Raw genomic sequence first — 18731 nt, 5'->3', positions numbered from 1 at the left:
CTGAGCTTTTGGGGCACAGGTTATTGTTAGACATTTCCTCTCATTTCAGCACAGGCCATGGGCATAAAACCACCAAACACTCATTTCCTTTGCACCTCTGCCACGTGGTAACTGAGCTCTCAGAAAACTGCAGTGCAGTGAAAACCCTCACAGGCCACACTGAGCTGAAAGTTCAGTTTCAGGCAGGTGCCCACGGCTCATTCTAGGAAGCACAGATGTAATTTCTCCCACTTAATTAAAAGTTGTGACCTTTGGGGTTGTAACTGTCCCATGGCAAACCAGCTCTTCCCCAGGCTCACTGTTTGGGCTGAGCAGGTGCAGAGCAGAGCAGTGCAGAGCATGGAGAGGAGGTAATTGTGCTCTCACCTCCTGTTACAGAGGCAGGTTTTACACTCAGGCTTGCAGATGACCTTCTCCAATCAAACATTAACTTTGCAGGAAACAATCATTAGGGAGCATCTTCTGGCTTTAATAATTAGCCCTTTTATTAATCCACTGACTCCACTTCAAGCAACAGGTCTCTCCAAAATTAATTCTGTTGTCATTTAGAGGAGAAAGAAATGAACACTATTTCAAGGCAGAGAAGGAAGAAGGTATTTAGATTCCACTGTGCTTGCTAAAGGTACTGGATCTGCTCCTAGAACTGCAATTATGCAGCTTATTAACTGCCAAACATAAGGCTAAGTAATTGTCAAAGTCTGGGCTTTGAGAAATAGCATTACTGGAATTGCAATCCAAAGTGCAATCAAGAAAGACTGCAAACTTTCAACACACTGAAACTCCACCAGCTGCAGAAAACAAGGGAGATGAAGAGGTCCAGCCAGGCAAATGAGCTCCTTTAAATAAGGGAGCAGCTTCTCTAAAGAGCCAGGCAGTGAGTGGAGGGAGTTGTACCTTCAGAGCTCCACTGCACAGAGAGCCCACATGGGAGGGAATAACTCCTACCTGCCAAGCAGGATATCTCAGCTCAGTGATTGTTGTGGCTTATGGGACTTGGGAGTTGTGCTGAGAGCCCCTGGAATTAAAAAAGAATTTAAAAAAAGCCCAAGGGAACCCCAAACATGCTGCTGCCGAGTTGCCAGGGATGGTTTTGAATCCCTGTCCAACAGCTCCTTTAAGTGCTATGACAGAACAAATAAAGTTGCTGTTCCACAGGCTCATCAGAGAGTCAACCAGATCAGCTATTCAAGCTGGGAAGAACTCGGTGGTGTTTCTTACCCTCTTTTTAATGCTTCCTTGGATCATCAGGGCAGGAACAACTGAAATACAGAGAAATTGAAAAACAAACTCTGCTAAGGGCAAAAGGGAATCAATAAGTGCTGGTTCATGTAACAGCTATTAAACACCAATGCTGGAAAAAACAAGGAGGAAGTGCTGAGAAAATTCTCCTGTTTAATCCTTCTCCCTCCTGTGTCTCCACAGATCAGTTGCTATGAAGCAAGAAGCTGCTCTGGCATTTTCCAGTTCAAAACCCCCTTTTTACAGCAAGTCTCAGTGCCAGGACTGAGAGCAAACCCAGCCTTGCCCAGGGCTTTGCAGAGCTCTGCTGGAACCACCAGATAATGGTGCCTTTGGAGTGCCTTGGTGTATGTGGGCTAATTGAACAGGCTCCCTCTCCACTGAATGACTCTTGCCTTTGTGTTTGAATACTTGAGGATCATTTTGTCTTTATAAGTATTGGTGCCATTCAGCAACAGCGTGAGAATGAGGCTGAGAGGGCATTACTTGGTGCCATAATATAGAGTAAAACTCACAGCTGGAATTCCTCCAGATTCTCCCCTGTCAAGGCCTAAGCTGGTCCTGCTGCTCTCCATTGTGTTACTGCATTTCCCCCCTTTTTTCTTTAGCTATGGTAAATCAGAAACGAATTAAAAAGACAGGGACCAGAAGGTATCAGACTATTTTGTTTAAAATATGCATAATTTATGTATTCCTTTTATTGTTACTAATGTTTTGCTGCTGTGGGCAGGGTAAGACACAGGAGGAAGCCAAATATTTTACAAAATATCTGCCAGAGAAATTCCTACCTGTAAACTATTCCTGTATGTCAGAGCCCAGTGAAGCCCCCTCAGAAATACTGAACATTTTAATCATCTCTGAACTTTTAAAGCAGCAATAGACATGAAGCAAGCTTTCAACTATTCCCCTGAGAAGCCAAGAAACAAAAATGCCATTTTGCAGGTGGATAAGCAGGGAGAGAGGAGTTGAAGGATTTCCTGCAGGATACACACTTGCCATGAGGAAGATGGTATTAAAATCACAGCAATCCTGGTTTCTTGGCACACTCACAGTGGGCCATGGCCCTTTACAGCCCAATAAACAAACTCAAGTGCTCGTAGCAAATCAGAGCAGATCAAATGCCCCCAAAGCAAAGCCCACGTGGCAGTGCTGCTGCTGACAGGGAAGGGAATTTGGTGTCCCCCAACCCCAAACTGGAGACTGAAAAAATTTCCAGTATTTACATCCAATTTCAACCAAGGATTTCCATTGCTTCAGTCTCTGGCACAGGAAGTCTTCTGGAGATGGAGAATAAGGCAAAGCTTTCTTGCTTCCCTTTCTTTGAGTACCCATGGAAGATCACATGGAATAGTCACACACTGATCATACTCTCATTATCACACAAATCCACGTATTTCTGAGGGCTCTGGGCTTCCCAAGATGAATCTCCTATTCCTTCACATAACAGAAAGACTGTGAAATAACATTCAGATGTCTTCTTAGAAAAAATGGCATTTTCTCCAGCCTGTTGGGCTGAGGAATTTGCTCTCCCAGCAGGGTCAGCTCCTCCAGGCCCCCTGAGCCCTCTCGTGGCTGTTGTGGAGAGGACACAAAGGTCCCTTTAACTTGAAACTGTCTTAAACCACAACATTTCGTTTCAGATCCAAAATTACTTGGAATTTGTGGGTATTTGAACTCTGGTTTTCAGGCTAATCACCAATAAGAGGCTACTTCACTTCTAATATTTCTTTCCCATCGAAACAGCCCAATATTTAAGAAGTTTCTAAAAGCAGGTGAAGCATAAATCTTCTCATGATAAAAATTGCTTGTAATTATTCTATATGGCAGTTAGTTCAGAAAGGGGTTGGAAAAAACCTCCACTCTAAGCCTAACTAAGACAAAGAAGTTACAGATAAACCTACAGTTCTAAGTGACAATTCATCCAAAGAGGTTACAAAAAGATCATGTGTCCCAATTGTTTAGTCAAGGTTAGTGAAAGCTGGGAAATAGCAGCAAACACGTGAGGAAACAGATCAGATGAAGTGAGCACTTAACAGAGATAAAGGTTGTAAAATGCTGGTTATTTCAATCTTGTAGGAATCCCTTGGGTTGAGCACCACCTTCACTTGGCTTTAAAATGCTTGCCATGCATTTTGCATAAGGAATGTTTCCATCAGACTTGGAAGGGAATGGCTTGAAAGCAAAGGGTAAGAAAATCCCCCTGAAGCTGCCACTTGGGTTATGCTCAGGGAACTGCAGGGTTTGGTGGGAAGAGTTAAACTGATGCTTTGGGGTAGAGCAAGAAAAACTGCTTTTCCCCACAAAGTAATGTACTCCTGGAGCATTTGTAAAGAGAGAGGCTACACTTTCCCGTCGCTACTTTTTAATACAATCAAACCATTATTGTTCAGACCAGCTACATTTTGATGGGAAATTTAATGTTAATTATGCAAGATGTATAAAGACTTTCATTGCAAGCACTAAACCCCAGTATTTTCTGAACCTGACAACATGGTCTAGAACAGCATAATCACCACTCAGATTGTGGGTAAATGAGCCACTTACATCTGAACTTGATTGAAATGGATTTTTCCTGCCTCTTTTCCTTTATTAGGAATGCTTCAGTTTTATGGATGGGTATTATTTTAGTGACTCAACGAAGATATTGTGGCATCTCAGATTTCATTGTTATAATCTATGATGTATTAACGTGCTGAGGGTTTATTTCTGACCTTGACTTCCAAATTAAATAAAGCATCCAGTAGGAAAGAAACATCCCCATTGCACCCCAGCTCCAGTGGAAGTGTTTAATAATCACTGAGCTTAAAAAATCCCCCCAAAACTAAACCCCAGCAATTTCCTGCTGCAGGTGATCCAACTGCTGCACTGGAGGGGTGCACATCCCTGTCTGGGGGACTTCAGTGCAGAGTTTGGGTTCTTGGACTCTCAAATGTTAATCTTGGGAACAGTTTTATTCTCAGTAACAGGCACTATTGGTAAAGGGTTAAACTTTAGAATAGAGCATTTTCCTTCAAATGTGTATTTCTGGCTATTGGAAAGAGACAGTTCTTTATTTTGAAGTGCAAAAATCCACCTGTTGCATCCAAATGTCATCAACAATAATGAATTTGGAGCAGCCAGCTCCTGGACACAGGAATGGCAGGACCAGGAAATGCCAAAAGCCACGTTGTTTTTGGCCTAAGAAACTGACTTGGAGCCAGTTCCTCCAGAGTGTAATTCCAGAGTGCTTAAGGCAACGTGGGGGTGAGAAACAACTTCCAAATCTGATTTAACAGTTTAGAAAGAAAAAGGAAAAACAAACCACAAGTTTGTTCTGCTTGAGCCCTTCAGTGGCAAGGTCCTTGGAGGCAGGTGGAGGTTCCCTTGCTGTCCTGCTCTCCAGGTGGGATCTCCAGCTCCACTCCAGAGGACACTCCAGTCCAAGCAGGGATTTTTTACTGTCTGGAAGTTATTTGATGAAGTCAGACTGAGTTCAAGCAATGCTTTTAAGCCTTCCCTTCCCCATCACCACGAAATATGCTGAGAAAGAGGAGCCAGTTCATCTTGGCAGAGTTATAGAATGAATTCTATGAGTAAAGGAGCTTTTAGTTAAATATTAAAATTACATACTGCTTTCCGCTCTACTTACATTTTCAGTGAGGATAAACCCTGAGGTACTCAAAGCCATTACACACAGGCCCTGCCCTTCCATTACCTTTGCTTCCTAGGCTTATGCTGGCTGGATAAAGTTCTGGATACTGAAGTTTTATCTTGGCAGATCTCTCCAGAGTATTTATTCCTCATTTCAAAACTGACTGTAGAAAAAACAAAATACCCCGAGTGACTCCTCTGCACACTTTGGTGCTTCAATCCCCCACATATTCATCCTGCAACTACAACTTAGGGTGAGTCATTGAGATATTTTCCATTTCAGTCATTTCAATATTTAAAGACCCAAGGGCTGGCTGCTTTAAGATTTGATGCTTGAATTATCTCCTTCCCCTTGTCCTCAGAGCAGACTGGTGCCTGCAAACCCTCTCACCTTTCCTGAAGGAACATTCCCATTTCAGCTGAGGAGGATCTGTTCAAATTGTGAACTTATTATCATGTACCTTGATTAGGAAATGATCTCTGTAGGTCACAATGGTGGTGGCTTGAGAATAATAATAAAATAATGTGTCCTCAGGGAACTGGGGGGTTCTGGCAGTCCCTGCAGCAGGACCACAGGATGGCTGAGGTTGGAATTTCTTGTATCTGAAAAGTTTTACCTGGAGGTTCAAGGCAGTGCAAGAACACCCGAGTCAGGAGCCAAAGCAAAGAGGGAAAATCCAGCTCATTTACCTCAAAGGTGGATTCTCAATTCTCTCAGGAACTGTGGCTGCTGAGACAATTGGGCAGAAACACTGAAAACAAGGGAAAAGGTATTTTTTCTTTTTATCTAGACAAGGACAATGCTTAAACCTCTAAACTGTCCCTCTTGGCCTTGCTTTTGCAGTTAGAGTGGCTGGAAAGAAAAAGGCTAAGCTTGCAGACTGCTGCACTTCTCAAGAAATTTAAATTTACCTGTTTCTCCTCTTTTTTTAGAGCCCATGGACAGGGGAACTTGCTAAGTTTATACATGAAGCACAGAAAACATCTGTTCTTCCTTCTGCTTCACTGAAACTCTGCTGGAGAAGACACTTACCTGGAATAACAGGGTGCTCTTCAAAGAAAATGTGTTCTTTACACTTCTAAATCAGGTCAGTTAAAAAGGCAAAAAAATAATTATCTCTTTTTATCTGCAAGAAAATGTTTATTCTTTGTAAACCCCACAGAAAAAAAAGAATGCAGCCAAGACCAAGTATTGAACGAAAACTGTGCCCGGGTGGGGGAACCTCAACACAAAAAGTCAATGACAGTATTTCATGTTTGCACAACGATGAAAAACCCATGACATTTCTGAGAACACTTTCATGGTGACAATTACACGAGATGATCCAAAAATGCAAATGACAGCAACATGCACACCTGGCTAAAGCTAGAAATTGTATCCCAAAGGAATATCCGTGATTCAAGGGATGTAACTTTAATACTTCTATTGACTTGCTTGTCCTACCTTTTTTTTTCCCCATGAGGCAACATGCCAATTAACACCATAATTAAAAAAAAATTATTTTCTTTTCAGAAAAAATTTGTCCTTCCAGAGTCCACTGCATGTTTGCAAAATCCTAATGCTGGGTTTGTTTTTCTGCTAGTTTCCTATACAATTTTGCTTCCCACCCCTCCAATCCCACCCCTCCCAAACTCTGAAACACTTCAGAAGTTGCCAGTGCAAACACTTTCTATCAATGTATAATGTACATTTTAACTTAAACCTTTGTGCAATTTATGAGTTGGCTTTTAAAACTGATTCAAATAACCCAAACTCCTTGGCACAACAGCCAGAAAACATTCAGCTCCATTTAAACTGTCAAACACAAGGTGATATAAAGTGTAAATCACAGCTGAATAAAATAAAAACCCCAGAACTGCAGGTTTTATTAGCCAGCTTTACAGTCTCTTGTATACAGTACATTGCACAGCTCCACCTCCACGTTAACACTCCTGGATTAATATTGTGCCTTCCACGGTGCAGAATAATCAAGGCAAGTTACAGAACACTGCTGAGTTTATATCAAAATAAACAGAAGATGTAACCTTGGTTTATAATGAACACCCAAATTACCATGTACAATTTGCAGCAGACTCTGTAATGAGCTTGATATATAAGCTAGATGACAGTGAAGGGGGAAAAATAGTTTAAACTATCAAGTTTCCTCTTGAAATGTCTTTTCCCAAGGCACTGTGAACAAGACTGTCAGCAACTCTCAATGACTAAAAACACCCATGGGAATATAAATATTTCACACAACAACCACCGTCACATCATCATCTATTCTCTTACTCTTTCCCTTAAGCAACGCCCCTGAAATTTGTTTGGTCCTTTGAGGGGTAAATCAAATTATCTTCTGCAACATCCTGTATTTGTCTTCAATACATCTATAAATCAAAGCTTTGTTAGATTATTTAACCCTTTCACTGTAAAAACTAAAGATTTTTTTCCTTACTATTTCTGAATGAATCTGCAAATTCAATTTGATTATTAAACAAAAAAAAAGGAAGAAAGGGTTCAAAATCAAGCAAAGCCCTGTATTTTTTCAAGAGGAAACCATGCAAGAGTACATAAAAAGGCAAAATTGGCTACTTGAAAACCAAGAATTGTTTTTAATGTATTGGCCAAGGAAAATAAATTGCAAAGTTCTGTGAGGTTTTCTAAAAATTTACAAGAAAAACTGATGGGCAGTTCTAGTCAATCCAGATGTTCTTTTATCCTGTTTTAAATGACAACAAATACAGTCTCACACAATACAATTTCATCTTGACTGCAAGAGACACTCCTGTGTGATGCCTTCAGCATGACAAAATTACTGGGCAAAAAGAAAATTGGCATTCATTTCTTCAGGGGCTGATAAACAGAGGCATTGGGATCAAGTCCAGAAGGGCTGGTCTCCACAAATTTGGAAGAGTAATGTGGGGAAACAGGACTCAGAGTGCTGGTGGCTGCAGTGTATGTAATGCTGGGCATTACTGCCATAACTTCTGCAATCTTCTGTTTTAGATCCTTGATTTCCTGATCTTTTTGAATGATTTGCCCTGAAAACAGCAAACAGCATCACTTAGAACCAGCAGCATTTTTCACCCCACACCAAGTGTTCAAGGGTTGAGTTGTCACAGTGCAACTCTCCAAAGACATTCAGTTCTTTATCATGCCATCAGTAAAAGCACAACTCGTGTAACTCCTGGCTTTGTTGAGGAGCTGTGTTTAATTATCCCTAATTACCATGTAACGTAACCAAACACAGCTCTGCATTATAATCTTGCATTGTTTGGATTCACAGCTGCACCACATCCAAAGATTATTTCTATGGCTCAACATTTTTCTGCACTTTTCCACTCACAAAGAGCACAAGTGTTTGCTTATTAAATGGGTTATTTATTTTCAAAACTGTTAAATTCTCATCATTTTTCTAACCCCCTTTGTGCACACTCACAACATCATTACAACAATTTATGAAACGAGGTAAAGAAAAGCAGCAGTGAAATGAAACAAAACAATTTCTCACTCTAATCAAATTTTCCTGCAAACAAACTTCTGCAGGGAAATTAAACTGGTGTTAAATCAAAAGCTTATTTAATTTTGCACCACGGCTTGTACAGCTGCACACAGGCCAGGCTGGGCTGGGGTTTGTGCTGGTCTCCTGCTCCCTCTGGTGGCATCACCACTCCTGCCTCACCAGGGTGAGGTTTAGAACAGGTTGGGTTATTCCCCCCCAGTTTAGGTTTTATTTACTTCAGGAGTCATAAAATATTATTATTAGGATTCAAAGACAACGATTTAATATACAGCAACTATTGTTTTAACTCTACAAAGAGAGAACTCCTCTAGCTTTTCAAAAGACCTCCAGCTTTATGCAATGCTTTATAAAAATGTAGAAAATAAAAATAAATTAATTTAAAACATCCATCTTGACATTTCTTGTCAGTTTGACAGGTGAGGGCAGAGAGGTCAGATGGGTGTTTCAGGCTCACACTCACAAAGCTGTGAGAGGGGGAGCTGAAATGCTGAGTGGGGCCCAAATCCCACCCACCCCGAAATACTTCCATGAATTTTCTCTGCTGTGTGTGGAATTTAACCCTCCATGGTTACCTTGGGCAATCTCAAGCTGCCGTTTTGCATCTCCTAATGCAGAGAACAGATCCAGCTTGATCCTGGTCTCTGCACTCAGGCTGTTCTCTAAATGCTGTGTTTTATCCTGCATGGCTGAAAGTGCTGACATCAACACCTCCGTGTCCTTCTCGTTCTCCTTGTACTTCCGCAGCTCCTGCAGGAATAATTGGGACAATGTTACCCCCTTCACCTCACTCATGAGATAAACTGAGGAGCCTTTTCTCTTCCCCACAGCAAGCCACTGGGCCTGGCATTAATGCTGTAAAATTAAAATGATGGTTAATTAAGGACACTGTAATATTACCTCTAGTAATTACACATGGCCATCAAACAGGTGATTAAAGCCATAATGAACAAGGTATAATTGCAGTGCAGTGAGCACCATTCACCCTGTTCCTCAGCCCTCCTTCATTCATAGTAAGACCCTCCACCCCAAACCCAAAAAGCTCCTCCAAGTGCCAGCTGAGCTGCTGCACAGCCCTCTCAGCCAAGGCACGTGGGATGTGGAAACACTTCCCACAACCTCAGTGGGTGCATCACACACCAGAGAGGCTGCAAAAGACATCTCAGATCCTCAGGTCCGACTGTCAACGCAGCAGCACCACGTTCACACCAAACCATGGCCCCAGATGCCACATCCACACGTTTTATGAACACTTCCAAGGACAGAGACTCCACCACTGCCCCAAGCAGCCTGTTTAGTGCTTCACAACCCTCTCCATGGAAAAACTTCACCCATATCCAAGCTAAACATCCCCTGGCACAACTTGAGGCTGTTTCCCCTTGTCCTGTCACTTATTACCTGGGAGCAGTTACCTTCCTGTCAGGGAGTTGCAGAGAATGAGAAGGTCCTCCCAATACCCCTTTTCTGCAGGCTGAGCCCCAGAGCAACCTCAGCTGCTCCTGATGCTCCAGACCCTCCACGGGAACTGACTCTTGTCATATACTTCAAAGTGACACTAAATAAGCATTTTAAGCTATTTCAAATGGCTGATGAGAGGGATTTCTTTATCTCAGAATACTTCCCACATTGAATCTAAGTGTGCTGCAAACCCAGTAAATATGGAAAAAAGAAGAAAAAAAGAGGAAGCAAGTATCCTGTATATAAGAGACAGGCAACCCATGGCTGAGGACAAAAATACTATACACAAAAATATTCTATACTTTTAAATGCAGAAACAATAATGCAAAGGGGAAAATATTAATGCCTGTAACAAAAAGCTTTTCTAAGAATTTGAAGAAGCTAATAAAATTTAAAAGCTTAATTATAGCTGGTTTTAATTATTTGAAAGCCATGCTCATCCTCTCCACAAATAAACCACCCTTGTTTGCAAGGGGTTGGTAAACCCTGGGACCACAAGGCTGCCTGTGTTGTTTGGAAGCAAGTCCACAATAACACCAGGTGGATTTTGAGGAGACATTAAAAACACTTATTCATGCAAACCATCAGCTGACAGTCTGAGTACATCTTTAGGAACAGACACTTGAAAGGGATAAGGTCAACTGCAGCTCACACATTTCAGCTCTTCCTCTGTAACATGCCAGACTCTGTGTCTGCTACACGTCTGCCACAAAGGACTCTGAATGCTGAAGCACTTTAAAAGCCTGGCCAGTGCTTCAGACTGCAACCTTTGTGAATTATATAATGATACATAAATAAAATAAGGAATTATATAAATCAAGTGAATTAAACAAATTTGTGTAAATAAATTGGTGAATTTATAATGATAGAGACTGGCAACAAGCTCCTTGCATCAGCTAAAAAATGCTGAGGGGATTAAATCCTCAGCCTAAACAGAACAATGAGTTTGGGGAAAAAATTCTAATGTAACCAACTGAATGGTGTGGAGCTGAGACTAAACCTCCCTCCTCTGCTTTCTGATAGACCCTGGTGCAAGACATGCAAGACAAACATCTGAACAGCACAACTACTGAAGGTGGTGATTGCCTCTTATGTGGATCCTTGGATTCTGGAGGGCTGAAAGCTCTCCCTGGGATGCCCCTGGTGCTTTGTCATTACCTGTACTTTCATTTCTAGCTCTCGTATCTGATCTTCTTTCAGCTTTATGTCAATTGTTAACTTCTTGCACTCTGTCTCCAGCTCTCGGATACGAGTTCGGAGAGTTTCAGTACATTCTCCCCTGCAGAAAAAACATGAAAAGAGAAGAAATAATGAAACAAGGCTGTCATTGCTCAACTGCTCATACCATGAAAATTAATATAAAAATTGAAGGATAAAAAGAGGAAGTTAACTTTCTTCTTTGCAGCAAAATAGTTTCCCACAAGGCAACGAGGCAGAGAGTTATACATCAAGTGTTAGGAAATTTGGAATATTTATGAAATATGGAGAACAGAAAATTAGAAATAATTCTTTTTAGACATTTGGAGCACTGCAGATTAATGCCACCTACACTTGTGCAGTGCTCCCATCTCTGCATGTGTGTGACCACTGAAAGCCCAGTGCTGAGCACTGGCAGCATCAGCCAGAGCAGGAAACTTCCAAGATGTGGGATCAAAACTGCATTTTGGCCAGTACTGCACAAATCCTTGATTCACAGTCCCCACATGGAAGGAGATGTTCCATTTTTCAAAGCAGACTGACCCAGGCAGGTCTGTCAGCACAATCAAGGAACAGCAGATAATTTAGAGCATCATGTTCTAAATGTGCTCTGTAGAGCATATTCATCCATGTAATTCATATTACATGTGTAAATGTAATATATGCAGGTACTGAGGCTTGGAGATCTCCCAGTCTGCCCTCTGCCTTAACACCAATAAACTCTTTTGTTTTTTTAGAGAATGAAATGAACTCCTCCTTTATGGACACAAGAGTGAAAAAAGCCTCCTCAAAGCACCTTGTGGCAGCAGCAAACGCCACAGCACGTGCAGCAGTTGCTTCTTCCAACTTCTTCCTTTTCTTTTCTTCCATTAATTGCTTTTCTACAAAGGTTCGTGCCTCCTGCTCTGCCTTTAGTTTCTTCTCCAACTGGCTGATCATTTGTTTGTCTTTTTGTTTCATTTGTACAGCATTGTGCAATCTGGAAGGTAACAGGGATGGTATTCAATGGGGGATTATAAATACTACATAATGCAAACACTAGAAACTGTTGTAGTATTATTAGTAGCAATATTACTTCTAAAAGCAATGAAGCAAACCAAAGAGCTCCAGGCAACAGCAGTAATGCCCCTTGGCAGCCCCAGGCCCAGCCCTGAGCACGCACTTGTTCTGCAGCAGCTCGTTCTCCTGCCGGAGCTGCCCCATCTCGGAGCGGATCCCGCGCTCTGTGCTGCTCAGAGAGCTGATCTGGCTGCGCAGCTCCTGCTCCACCTGCCTGCTCGCCTGCAGGTCAGCCTTGAGCTTCTTGATGTCTTGTTCCAACCTAACAACGACACATTTGAACAGACAATTTCAACTTCATGTCCCGCTCACCCAAAGGTTCGAGCGCGTTATATAAAAACCGGCAGAGGGAGCTTGGCACCATCTGCCAACCCCCCAAACCCTCAGACTTCCAACAATCAGCTCTCAGAAATTCTGTGTATCCTTGCTAAATAATCATGGTTTATATAACCATACACATATAGCTCCATGTACACATACACCTCACAATCTCCCACAGGAATTTGGTTTCCTCTGTGCACTGTGGAGTTGTAAAACAAATCCTATGGAATTATATTTACTGTTAAGTCTGAGAAGTTCTAAGCAAGGACAGACCCACATATGAACAAATTATACTTCTCTCCACAAATTCAGAGTTTCATGTATCAGCACGAGCTGAGCTATGCACCATACTGCTGAATTCTCACCTCAATATGTTGGTATTTTCTTGTAGCACATGATGTGAATAATGAGAACGTGGTAAGTCATCCACAGTTCAGGAGTCAGTAAATTTAGTTTTAATTGCTCCTGAACAGGGACCATCTGCTATCCACTTGAATTGTAGCTTTAGAAATTTCTTGAAGATTCATGGAATCTTATTAATTAAAATATTTCCAACAAAAACTGGTTAAATAAAACACAAGATTCAGAAGACAGGCACTCAGCTCACTTTAATTTCCCCCCACATTTTCAAAATAAGGTTATTGATTTTTAGAATAAAAACACATCACAGGTGACTAATCAACCTTTCTTAAGTGTGTTATGTGCGTATTTAAAGAAAATACACCTCAGTCATTCTCACATAACCCTCACTTGCTCTGTCAGTTACTGATTTGGAAGTTTGTAAATGTTCACAAAGAAGACCGAGCTGGTTTCATTTCCCAGGACTCCTCACAGGATTGTGGCAGTCAAGCATTAAGACTTGAGAAGAACAGTCACAAAAGCCAAAAAGAACTGCCCTTACTGACATCAGTAGTGCAGATAAATGGTTACAGCTTTTTGCCTTCCTCATGAAACACTTCTGGGCTTCAGTGCAGGAAAATCTCAGCCTAAAAGGCTGCTGAGAGATGGAACAGCACGAGCCCTGGGAACATCCTGTGCCAATGAATCAAGAGGTCAAGTGTGGAATCATCAAAGTTACACAAATTCATAAAGGATGTCTGTAATAGGCTAAAGCTCTACCAAAGAGGTAAATTAACAGCAAGGAACAGCCTCTAAAGGAGCATGGCTGGGCTACAACACATTTGGAGAACTCAAATGCTCAGATCCCACTTGCTGCCTTTCTAGTCAGACTTGAACTGCCCCCCTGGTAAGACCAACTCCTTTTATTGTTGTACAAACCATGGTCAAATGTACCCTTAAAAAGAAAAAACCCAACAACTTATACTTGTAGGCAAATAGTAATAGCACAAAGAAAATACACATTTCAAGTGGAAGTTCAAAAATAATTTCAAAACCTTGTATTGTGTTATTGAAAGAAAAGAATTTGCAAACCCAACCAAATATTCTTTTAACCACACAACCCCAAAATGGAAACCCACCAGCAGATGTTACAGGTGTTATTAGGTTTGTATTGTCACCGTGTTCAGGGTGTGAAGTGAGAGACTGGACAGTGGTTGGGCAAAGACATGAGAGTTCCATTTCATCTTTCATTAAGCAGTAGCTCAGTGTTGTATAAAGAGCAAACCTTTTAATGAGAGTAGGAGGATGCAGGAACCATTCCCAGCCTGCTGTGTGCCAGACAGTCTTCATAAATAGGTGAAAAACTGGTTGGTAGGACAATGTAAAGGAAAGGACATAAATCCCATTTTAAACTGACAAATACCCATCTATAATTTCAATATACATGTCTACAATAAAGTGATAACTGAAAACAAGACAGCTGTGAACAGCCTTTTGCCTGTAGCTCAGACTCTCAAACTTGCTCAAATAAGATACACTGGGATTTATCTGGGGTATTTATTATTCCAGGAAAGAAACCCTGATCACATAAAGCCTGAATAAATCAGAGGTGCTGGCACAGGACAAGCTGAATTTGTACTTTTGGCAACAGAGTATTGACATTAGCTCAAGTTTCTGCAGCCACCTGGTTGGTGGCATTCCTGCACCTGAGCACTCAGGGGCTGCTCCAGACTGTGCTGGAAAATCCTGCACAATCCACGGGGTGCCCTCAGGTGGGAGCAGACAGGGAGCCAGCCCTCCAGAGCAGGGAAAGGGATGAGGCCACAGGGCCCAGCTTTGCTCCCCTCTCAGCACAGGTCACACTGTCCAGCCACAGCTGTGAGTCTGAAATTTGTGGGCTCGGGCTCAGAAAGGGCTGCACACTCAGGAGACACCACTCGAAGGGCAGAAGAGAATTAATACAGAGGAAACATCTTTTGCAAGTCAATGCCAGACAAAATCATTGGAAATTGATCTATATTGATGGTCTTGTTTAGAATAAAGTTTTAAAGTGAGATTTTAGCAGGTTTTAATTACACCTTTTCATTATGCTGTAGGTTTTTCTACAGCTTTAAATACCAGAGCAGACATTTTCTGCAAATTACAGAGCAAATGAATGCTCCTCACTACCTAAAATGAGGAAGATTAACAATCCAGCATAATGCAGGGACCAAATGTTTCCTACCTGGTTTCTCTCCCAGCCCTGCCACAATTGGATAGAGATACAACTTCATTAAAAGAGGAAAGACATGAACACAGTTTCCCCTCAAAACCACACATACACTTTCATTCTCTGTCAGGTCACCCACCATTAGAGAGGCCATTTCTCACACAAGGACATTAAAACCACCCTTTTTAAAATAAAAGCACATCATCCAGGTAAGCCAATGCAAAGCCCTAAAAGACAGTTTTGCTGCTGCCAGCACAGACCAGTGCAGTTTTCCCCTCCTCCCCTCTGGACTAGTCTGCACTGCTGTTACAATGATAAATGACCCAATAAACCAGCATTTTTCAGATTATTGTTATTCTTACTATGATTTCATTTTCTGTTTAGGTCTCTTATTTCCAGGCTTACTGGAAAAGGTTATTTACAAAGGAGGGGGAAGTAAAGAAAACCTGAGTTCTAGAAGATGCTTTTCTCTATTGCTGCACAAACTACAAGTCTTTCTGACACAGAATTGCTTTTTAAAATGAGAGTTTGTTGCAAATTATGATGTTGTGCTGTTTATACAATCAAGGTCAATTCTTCCAGTTTGTCATTATTCTAAATGCAGATTTATCCATTTACTTCTCTCAGCACTACCTCATACCACTCCTAATCTCACTCAAGAAGAGAATTAATCAGGAGTCACCTCAGAGACTGAGTATTTTTCCAAATGCTTCAGGGAAGATTGATGGATCAACTTAAAGACAACTCAATTCAGCTTAATGCTCCTAAGCATTGATGTTTGGAGAATAACAGACCCTGCTGCCCAGTTACTCACTCATTTAACTCCAGCTCACAATTGCCTGGCAATGGTACAGGAATTAAGCACAATTTATATCAAAATTAAAATTTTAGAAGACCCCGAAGGCACTCAGATGTTTTTCCAAAGCCCCATTTTCCCCTTTGTTCTGCTGTGGCACCAGCAGCTCCTGCAGGGGAGCTGCCCCTCTGAAGTGGGCACTGATCCTGCAGCACTGGGTCCTGCTGAACACCCACACTGGCACCTGCAGCTCCTCAGAGCGTTTTCATCACCACAAAGGACAGGAATCCACAGAGAGAAAGCCAAGGTACTTATTTTCCTCCTGCACAGCATTGATCTAAGCAGCTGGCATTTCAAAAGGTTATTCTGCTGCAGAACAGTCCAAGCACTGTGCTGACAGTGCCTTGAAAATGGGCTGTAAGAAGGATCATCTCCCAGATTTCTAATTCACCTCCTCAGTTCTTTCCTGTTCTGTACTCGCCCTCACTCCCATCCTGTTGCAGGAAACCCTGACCATCACCCCACTCAGCTGACAGCAGGAAGCTTCTGGTGTGCCAATGCCATTTCAGGCAGGGGGGATAAGGAACAGGCAGCACCACCCTGGGCAACAACAGTGCCAGGAAAATGCACAATGGTTGCCATCAAATGGACATAAATTTACATGAAAACCTTCAAATCTGTCTCTGCAAGCAACAGAATTTTAGAAAAGCAAAGTAAGATGTGGTAGACCAGCTCTTGCTTCACAAATACCTTCCTTGGCCCAACTGCCAGAAGGTGTCATCGTTATCTCTGAGAATAATTAGTACAGAGGACAGCTTGTTTCATCACCTCACGTGCCAAAGCAGGACCTCTGTGGGTACAGCCACTCTTGCCAAGCTGCACTGCCAGGTTTTTGTGAGTGCTTTTTGGTGCAGGACTTCTGGGGCTCTTAAGGGTGCAAAAAGCAGAGGCAGGTCTTGATTTTTCCTGTGTAATATGAATATGCAACACATGAAAATGTAACTTCTGCAGCAATTACAGCTCAGGCTTGTTCCACACACTGAGCCTCTAAAGCACAAACAAAACCTGTTTCACCTCAGAAATTACAGTGAAACAGTAAAAAAGTGACTTTGTTCTGTACCTACTGACAACCAACAGTAAGTGCAAAGGGATTCCAAGTTTATCCACCCACTGGATACCAAATGGATCCATCCATTGGCCCAGTTACCCCAGCAGTGGGAAATAAGCAGCTCAGAGCAGAGATTCAATTATTAAGTGCTTGACAAACAAACAGCAGATTTCAGCATCCCTCAGAAGGAGATACTCATTTCAGCTGTAGCAACAGCAAAACCCATGAGATTATTGCCAGAGCCTCTTGAATCCCTCAGCTCTTGCTATCAAAGGGACAGTAACACAACATAATAGTCACTGAAATACCCAGGGATGGGGGATCAGTAAGTTCCTCTCCAAAAAAACAAACACTCAGGCACCAACCATCTACCAGACAGAACAAAAACTCACACTCAGCTTCAAATAAGAGCACTATTGTATAAATAAACACATAAAAACAATTAGCAGCACCCTTCCAGATACAGATGGCACATCAAATATTTAGAAGTTAACAACCCTGCAAGACCACCCTGTTCCCAAACCCCCTCAACCTTCACTGTCCCAAGCCCTGTTATTCCCAGTTCCCCAGCAGCCATAAGGCATGTTTTACATTTAATACTGGTTAGTCAGCTCAGGGAAATGGCTTGTGAACACAAAAGGAAAGCAGTTGGTTTTGCCATCCTGCTGCGAGTCTGCTGGACACGAGGTTATAAAAAGTGTCTTTATTTGGAAGCTGAGCAGACCTGATCTGAAAGTTGGACACAAATGCAGGACTTCACTCAGCCCTTCTCAGGGTACAGAATTGCTGCAGCCTGAAAGTTTAATAACAGGAATGAGCAACACTACTGGAAGTGGAAAAGATGATGAACAAATGCCTCACACTCGAGGGACAGAATAACTGACAAGGTTAAAAGAAAACCAACTATGAATTTTTAAATTTAAGTGCATTGCATCCCATCCAATTTGTCAGGTAAGGTTTTTACTTCCACTGGTGTAGGAGCTACACACTCAGATGAGAATAGAACAGGATTTCATGAATGGTTTCAGTCCTCCCTGTCTGTAACACACTGGGAGCAGCAGCACAGGATGCTGGTGGTGTTCCCAGGGCTCCCTCCCGGCCTCCTGCACAGGGAAATCAGGGCACAATGAGCCACATCACACCCACACATCCCATAATAACACCTGACAAACAAACAACTGAAGCACTTGAATTCACTTTCAGGGTAAGGGTACACAGAGGCACTGTCAGGGTACACTAACTGTGTACTCTGTCCTTACCCACTGAGCTAAGCTGGAATTCTGTAAGGAGACACCATCGAGTTTACTGTTTTTAATTGTGCATTAAAAAATCCACTTTGGACAATTAGTGACCACCACATTGCAGCATTTAAGGATTTCAATGTGTAACTTAAATTTTAAACATACAAGGTTTAAATCTCCTTCCTTGTCACAGCTACATGGGACAAATTCTTCGTCTGGCAGGTCATTCTATGAAGCCCTTCCCTTCTCTTTTCTCAGGACTTTGGAATGATATCTTGAGCTGCAGCAAACTGAACTGACCTGTGAGCAGACAAGCCTTATAAAGAGCACAGACATCCAGCTGGAAATGGGAACACACACACCCAGCATCCTGTCCATGGGCAGTGTTGCTGAAGGCAGAGCCCTCTGCACCCCACTGACCTTGGCTGAGTTTGATTCACAGATTACATTCATTACCTGGTTCCTTACTTGCTCCATACAAGTTTCTCTACAGACATTAGACATCAATTAGTCTGGATATTTAATTGGCAGTAATGTCAATCAGTGACTGTGATTATCAGAGGAGAAAATAGCATTTTCATTGAAGTAACTGCATTCCCATAGCACAAATCCTCAGAGACAGAGCAGAGTCAAA

The 18731-nt window shown here is 42.0% G+C and overlaps 1 protein-coding gene across 1 annotated transcript in view; it reads right to left on the bottom strand.

The window, feature by feature from the left end:
- Positions 1 to 5982: 5982 nt before the first annotated feature.
- The window catches only part of MACO1 (macoilin 1), a 29057-nt gene continuing 16308 nt past the window's right edge, over positions 5983 to 18731 (bottom strand). Inside the window, exons 7-11 of the mRNA XM_071576774.1 lie at positions 12187 to 12345; positions 11821 to 12003; positions 10986 to 11106; positions 8945 to 9119; positions 5983 to 7890 (exon numbers count right to left, since the gene is read on the bottom strand). Of these exons, the coding sequence (XP_071432875.1) occupies positions 7688 to 7890; positions 8945 to 9119; positions 10986 to 11106; positions 11821 to 12003; positions 12187 to 12345 (841 nt within the window). The 3' untranslated portion in view covers positions 5983 to 7687. The remainder of the gene's footprint in view (positions 7891 to 8944; positions 9120 to 10985; positions 11107 to 11820; positions 12004 to 12186; positions 12346 to 18731) is intronic.

The sequence above is a fragment of the Pithys albifrons genome, chromosome 24 (genome assembly GCF_047495875.1).
Source record: "Pithys albifrons albifrons isolate INPA30051 chromosome 24, PitAlb_v1, whole genome shotgun sequence".
In the NCBI taxonomy this organism is placed as follows: domain Eukaryota; kingdom Metazoa; phylum Chordata; class Aves; order Passeriformes; family Thamnophilidae; genus Pithys; species Pithys albifrons.
This window is presented reverse-complemented; position numbering and strand designations above follow the sequence as displayed.